General features: G+C 40.1%; 1 protein-coding gene across 1 annotated transcript in view; it reads left to right on the forward strand.

Annotated features, from left to right (window-relative positions):
• The window catches only part of LOC123972361 (uncharacterized protein KIAA0040), a 6,639-nt gene extending 2,782 nt beyond the window's left edge, over window positions 1-3,857 (forward strand). Inside the window, exon 2 of the mRNA XM_046051830.1 lies at window positions 1,539-3,857. Within this exon, the coding sequence (XP_045907786.1) occupies window positions 2,173-2,493 (321 nt within the window). The 5' untranslated portion in view covers window positions 1,539-2,172 and the 3' untranslated portion in view covers window positions 2,494-3,857. The remainder of the gene's footprint in view (window positions 1-1,538) is intronic.
• Window positions 3,858-7,380: the final 3,523 nt, after the last annotated feature.

Here is a 7,380-nt window from a genome sequence, read left to right on the forward strand (position 1 = left end):
ACAAGACCCCCCCCCCCCCCTCCCCCCCCGTTTACAGAATTTTGTGTAGGAGAAACATGTTTTTTTCTGCTTCCTCTTATTCATCTCATGACCTTTTCAGGTTTATCTTGCGGCCACTTGTAAGGGGTCTTGACTCCCTGGTTGAGAACCAAGAGTAAACTGTTGGATGTAAGGATTCAAAGAGATTAAATGGCTAGCTTGCACCTAAAATCCAAAAACAAACAATGTATTTACAATGTAAATCAATGTATTCTTAAGGTCGATGAGGCCCTGCTTGGCCTAAACACGCACCTGCAACGTTTTTAATATAAGAATTACATACAAAAGTACTAATATGTAACCAAACTGCAACATGCGCAGCCTCAAATGTGGTGATTTGTTTTACATCAGTTTTGTTTTATAGAGAGGAGACAGCTCTTTCTAAACTCCCGCTTTGGAGTTCCAAGTGACTCTTGCTACTTAGCTTTGAGCGCTCAGCTTCCTGTTGAGCAAATGAACAGGAGGGAAGTTAGCAGGCTGTCTGCGGGTAAACCAATTTCACACATGAGGCGCAACGCACTGCGGCAGCCATGCCAAATCTATTTGCTCTCCCCTTGCAGGTGCGTCCCCCCCCCTCTCTCTCCCTCTCTCTCCCTCTCTCTCCCTCTCTCTCCCTGCCTAAGATGCAGCCAAATGTGAGATGAAAATCTCTTCTCCCTCCTGCATCTAAAATACAAAGAATCTCTGTAGCCGTGAGCTATGGAGAATCGAAAGGATACACTTGAGTTAAATAGTGTTTGAAATCATTTGAAAAACTATAGTTGTTTAACATCATTTAAATGAAGACGTAGCTCAAGGCCTCATACTTAACCAAACTGTCTATATTCTCAGAGAGAAAGGGAACCCTTTTATTTTTAAGGCTTGCGTTTCTTTTGCAGACCTACTTCATTAATTGAAGTACCTCACCTTGTGTTTGCTTCTCCGGGAGAGCTGTTAGGAGGAAATTTCATCCGAGGCCAGAGGAAATAGTTAGAATCAGACATTTATGAAAATGTAAGCCAGATCCCATCTATCTCCTCCAATGGGAACCATTAGCTGAGTACATTGAGATGAATCTCCTGCAGCAGGTCTGTCTAGCCTACCTCTTTCCCTTCTCTCTCTTTTGTTTTTCATGAAGCTCTGTCACACTCTTGGTCTCAGCGGGACTCTTAGAAAGATTGGTTACCTCTATCTCTGTCTGGCCTTTCCTCAGACACAATCTCCCTTCGTTTCGTCCTCTCTTTCTTTCTCTCCCTTTGCCCCTCTTTTCCTCAGTGGGACTCTTAAAGGAGATCTGCCCAGAATCCTGAATGACTCCTCTGCAGTATTAATGAGAAGAAAGCTGAAAATCCAAAGCTGACACAGACAAGAGGGGGAGAGCAGGAGTAGAGACGTTAAAGACAGCGACGGAAAGATGGATTGGAGGCAGGGAAGGGATAGAGGGAGGAAGAAGACGAGCTGTCTGCTGGAAACCAAATTTCTCTCCATGTTCACAATCTCTTTTTGTTTTTGTTTCACAGACCTACCCAAATCAAACCACCTCTCTACAAGGGGATTAAACGAAACCAAAAACCAAAGGGCAAGAGGGCAAGAGAAGACTTCTGAAGATAACAAGCAAGAAAAGTGTTGCCAAGCAGCACGAACAAACTTGTCTGAAGTGCGGCCTGCATCAAGATCAGAATCATCACAAATGGGGGCGATTTCAAACAAAACACATGAACTTTTGGTCTTGTTTTAAAAAAATGCTTTGGTTTTGTAATCACCTCATAGGACACTTTAAGGAACGAGCCACAGATGAAGTCACCCTCTGTGCTTCCTGTGTTTCTGTTTAAAATAAACCACTCAAGCCTGAGCACATACACAAGCCTCACAGGTAGATAGTGCTGTGTTTCAAAGATCTAAACTTTGATCATTATCAAATAGAAAACAGTTCAGATTCAATTTGAGGGTAAAGCTGGGAACCGGATTACGGGAAAAAAGGACTTTCTCAAATCTCAAATCAACACCATATCTTAATTGTTTTGGTGTCTATAGCAGCCTGTTATGCACATTTACTGACTTGAAATCTTCACAGCCCTCTAAAGGATTTATTAAAACTTTACAACTGCCAAACAGACTCAATTATAAGGAGCCACAGCTCCGTATCCAGAAGCCATGGATGGGAAAACAGAAAGCATACAGGATTTTTTCTACCAACTTTGGAGCTTTGCTACTGAAAAACACAACCAGGGGGCCTACAACACAGTCTGCCTGGTGGTCCTCCTGACGCTTCCCCTGCTGGTCCTCCTCACTACGTTGGTGGCGTGCTGCCACTGCTGCTGCTGTCGCCATGCCAACAGCTGCTGTTGCTGCTGCTGCTGCGGAGACACCATGGCAACCGCAAGGTCAGAAACAAAGAAGAAAAAGGTTTCGGCCAATACAGAAGACTTGTGGATCTCCGTCAAGACTGACAGGGTCGCCCTTGCAATGGAGTAGGCCGGGTGGAGCTGATGGAGCGTAAAACTCAAACTAGCGTAGACTCAAAGGAGGCTGAAGACATTGTTCAAAGGACTTCACATTGTAATGGGCACAAATGTGGTTGAACTGTGTAAACGGTGTACAGATTCTTGTCATTTTGTATTTGTATAATGTTGTATGTGGATGATGTTTACAGCATTTTGTATGAGCTATTTAGTGCGTGGTACGTAAAGGAAGAAAAATGCTTGACAGAGGTATATACATAGGTATTGTGTGTGTGTGTGTGTGTGTGTGTGAGTGGATTAGACAGATGGTGTGTGTGGTGTGAGGACTTTAACCTGAATGCACACCAACCAATGTGAACTCGAGTCACTGTGGGGACAAAAATTGGGTAGAGACTTAGTTTTAGGGTTCAGGTTACAATCAGGTTAAGGCTAGGGTAAGGGTTTAGGGAATGCATTATGTCAATGAACACATGTCCCCACAGAGATAGAGGAACAAACATGTGTGTGTAAGTGGGTTAGAGAGAAGGTGTATGTGTGTGTGTGTGTGTGTGTGTGTGTGTGTGTGTGTGTTAATGTGTGTGAGTGGGTTAGAGAGAAGTACAGTGTTATTGAGAGCACTTTGTTCTTAGAGCTCCCATGTGAAATTCATTGTGTCCGCATTTGGGAGAGAGAGCCAATTTAAGTTCTGCCCAGTGTTCAGACGGCTGTAATACTGCCCACTTTTCCAATTCAGGCTGCAATATAGGCTGATGATTGAAAGCCACTGACTCTCAAAAAGTTTAACTCACAGGATGCAGAAAGAAAACTGTAACTCTTTCATTTAGATTATATTAAATCTAATAGAGTGTAGGCCACAGAGAAAGAGACACTTCTCCTAGTTGCTGTTCTCAGCTCAAATGAGCCTTAAAGCCACAATTCATAATCCAGGTGTATTGAAAACCAGCAAAAAGTTAAAAATTACACCTGTTGGTTAACAAACCTTTTAATGCACTGATTAACACTAGACAAAAACCATACTGAAGTCAGCAATGTTTTCCTGGATTTCAGTGAAACATAAAAGTAAAAATTCTTCACAGAAAAGACTCCAAACTGCTTTGAAATTTAAGAGCGCTCCAGAGGTCTTGGTTGAGAGCAGATCCTAGATGGCTGCAGTACAGAAACAGAGGTGAGCACACAACGTCTGAGGCATGTTTTTGAGTGATTATACACAATATGATGAGCCCACTAGCAGAAGCAATTCAAGGTAGGATCGTTCTAGGCTGTTATTTGCTTTTGATTTGAACATTTTATAGGATGTTGCACCACTTTCTTCCTTCACCCCTTTCTTGCATTTATCAGGGGTGCAAACAACACAAATTAAAGCTGCAAGCAGTAGAATTTCCTTCTTTTTATTTCTATTTCAGTCAATTTCCTATTCATTATAAAATAAGAACGTCATTGTTTTTCATTTCCTATGTATATTATTATTAGAAATATAAAGGATATGATTTAAAATTAAATATGATTTTGCAGAAAAACAAAGCACTGAGTAAAACGTTTTGTAAAAATATTTCTGTAAAGAAAGCGTGAACAATGCAACATATCTTTCATTAGCTATTACAGCTCTGAACATACATGGGATTCATCAGTTAAAAGCTACTTCTCAAGGGTAAAAATACTGTAAAACGTTTTACTCTTTTTAAGTTATGTTGTCTCTACAGCATTCTTTAGTGTAATTCTTAGAAGTTTTATTAATACAGGCCCCGAGTTCATTCACATCAGTAATGTTTGTAAATACAGCTGTATTTCAATTATAATCATTTACATTTACAAAGTTATGTGGTCTGAACAAATTAGTTAAAAAAGATTATGAGTTCAAAAAATTATTTTTGAACTTATTCCACTTAAAATACTTTTTAAACATTCAAGAAGAAGAGATACCCTGAAATAATCAGATGATTTGGGCTTAAGTAGATTGTGCCTGAAAGCTCTTTTTTTTGAGTGTATGACATCTCAAAGCCCAATTAAGCAGAAGCATCTCAGCAGTATCATCATCTTTATGCATTAGCTTACTAAGTTGATCGTCTTGTTCAAGTGCTGCTGGGAAAACAGGCCCCACTCATTTCATTACTGCACAGACAGATACATTCCCACGTGGAAGCTGGGGTTTGCCTCTTCTGCTTCATGTTCAGAGAGAGAGACTGTACTTGTTGGGCTTAATTGGAAAGCTTGCCCTGCAAAAATGAACGCCTCAGTAGCAATGCACGAACACTTACAAGTGTTATCGCCCAGACTGAGACGTTTGCCAAGAAATAACACCATCAACATGTTCAGGGGTTGGCTGAACACGCCATTGTGGTTTGTATTTGTCAGAGAGAGATATAGAGTCAGTTCCTGTTCATTATAACTGACAGTGTCAGGAAATGATGAGTAGTTAAACGAAGGGGAAGATTACAGGAATAGTCCAACTTGTTGGGAAATACTACTTAATTGCTTTTTGCCAAGATGAGAAGCTTGATACTGCTCTCATGTCTGTGTGGTAAATATGTAGCTGGTGCCAGCAGCTGGTTAGCTTAGTGTAGCAAGACTGTAAACTGGTGGAAACAGTTAGCCTGGCTCTGTACAGCAAAATAAAAACTTACATGTTATAACTTTGTTTAATCCATACAAAGTGTAAAGATGGAAATTTGCCCCTTTTTTATGAGTCAGACTATTTCTCAGAGAAGTATGTCTTTCTGTTTCTACTTAACACATTGAACACATAAATCCTAAGAATGTTTTATTTCATTACATCTTATACTGGTTGCATTAATGAGATCACTTTTTTTTTCTGTTGACATGTTGACATGGTCCAAGCTTCTCTTCTCGACACTTGTTAAGCAGTGTTTGTGGTATTGACCCTCAGTGTGTTTTGATGGCTCTCACTTTGAACAAATCATATTTTATTTTAAGGAATATGAAATATATATGTTTAGCTTTTTTCGCCTTTTGTCAGATTGCAGCGTTCAGAGGGAACAGAGGTGTGAGGATTCGCCATCTCTTTGAACAACAAATCTGCCATCCTGGATGGTTTCCTATATGATGAGCACCGTGTTTTTGATCCCATCCAATTATGCTTGACGTTGTATATTTAGGACGTGTTTTTGTTGTTCCACAGTCGGAAGAAATGCTGAGACAAATCTTTTTTTTTTTTTTTTAATTATGTGCCTGGCTGGGCTTTGTTGGTAGCTCTGCATGCATAATTTATCCTGACATATAGAGACACTATGATAAAGGAGAGCACAATGTGGAAGTTGACAGGGAGAGAAATAAAAAAAGGTTTAGCTTTGTGGAATCTCATCTCTCTATTTCTAACATAAACTGATGTTAATGGAACCTTTTGAGTTTTAACATAAAGTCATTATCTTTACGTGTGAGCATGTCATATATTGCACAGGTCTCTTCATTCAACGTGGCTGCTGAGACTCAGATATTATATGCTCACAGTAAATCCACATTTATGCAACCAATGCATTTTTTTGAGTATACATGCGTCCCAATGCAAACAATACTCCTTGTCATTTTTGCATACTGTTTACACACTGTGCTTATTGTGACTACAGGAACTGTTACAATGAAATGTAACATATAACACTAAACATTAACATACTGCATGGCATCTCCTATGCATGGTTCCAAACTGCAACATTTCCTTTTACACAACATCCACTTTTACGGCATTGAATTACAGAAAATAAGTATATCAAAGGAGCTGTGGGAAGGTTTCTTTTCATATAAAGTGTGTAAATAAACACAACTGAAAGTCGCAGAGGCAATGCAATTAATAAGCACCTCTGCCTCTGGTGATCATCATGAACATGCAATTTTCATCATCGGTTTGATGGCCGTAGCGGAGCAATCTTTGATGCAAGTAATTACTTTGGCTTGAGGAGCAATTCATATTCGACAATATTAAGGCTCAGACGTGCACTTAGGGAATTTTATTCCATCTCACGGATCCTGATTCTTAACCTGCGTGAGATGTTCAGTGTTGTCAAAAGTATTAGCATAACTTCAATCTCGGCATGTAAACAACATGTTTTTTGTATTTCATTCTTTAAGGGCCTGAGGTGTCTTTTTTGTCTTTCACAACTTGTGTGACGTATAAATGCGGAGGTGTATCCAAATCCCTGACAAGTGTTGACAGGAACTCTTTACAGTAGTTCCCTCGACCCATGGTACTGAGACAAACATGCCTCAAGGAGCCCCACCCTCATGGACTCTGGTATCCCTGGCTATTTGAGAGTCCACCTGTACACAATAATCAAATTCAAGTCACTTAGCCTGCTGAATAATGTATATAAGATAACCTAAGCAGCTGTGGCTCTTGACTGTTGTGTTAAGAGATGCAACTGGTGTATCTGAAGACTATACAAAAATGAACAAAACACCTCAGAGCGTGGCTGCTGAGGTGAAGACGCGTGTGAAATACTTCCATTGCACATTTGGAATTGCAGCAACAGAGATGTGACAGAGCCACAATGCAGCAAGAAAACAGCGTAGACACGTTTCAGAAATGTATTCGCATACGCATATCACATCATATAAACAGCAAATCAAATCTATACATATGCTGCTTCCTGAAAGCTGAATGATTAAAGCACATACCACATAACTGCAATGTCCTACGCTGCATGTCCCCTCTCTACATCCTGCTGTTTCCTGTCTGCTGTCAAATAAAGGAAAAAAAGTCAATATTTACATATATTTATTTCAGAAATTTTCATCACCAGCACAGTCCACCAGGGGTGCACCGTGATCCAGGAGTCAGTTACTGGTACTTTCTTGTGTTCTCGTTTGCTGAGTTTTAGTGCATTTCTTCTTCTTTTTCTTCTTCTTCTTCTTCTTCTTCATCTTCTCCTCCTCTCCTCTTCTCTTTTCT

This window comes from Micropterus dolomieu, linkage group LG06, assembly GCF_021292245.1.
Source record: "Micropterus dolomieu isolate WLL.071019.BEF.003 ecotype Adirondacks linkage group LG06, ASM2129224v1, whole genome shotgun sequence".
Lineage (NCBI taxonomy): Eukaryota > Metazoa > Chordata > Actinopteri > Centrarchiformes > Centrarchidae > Micropterus > Micropterus dolomieu.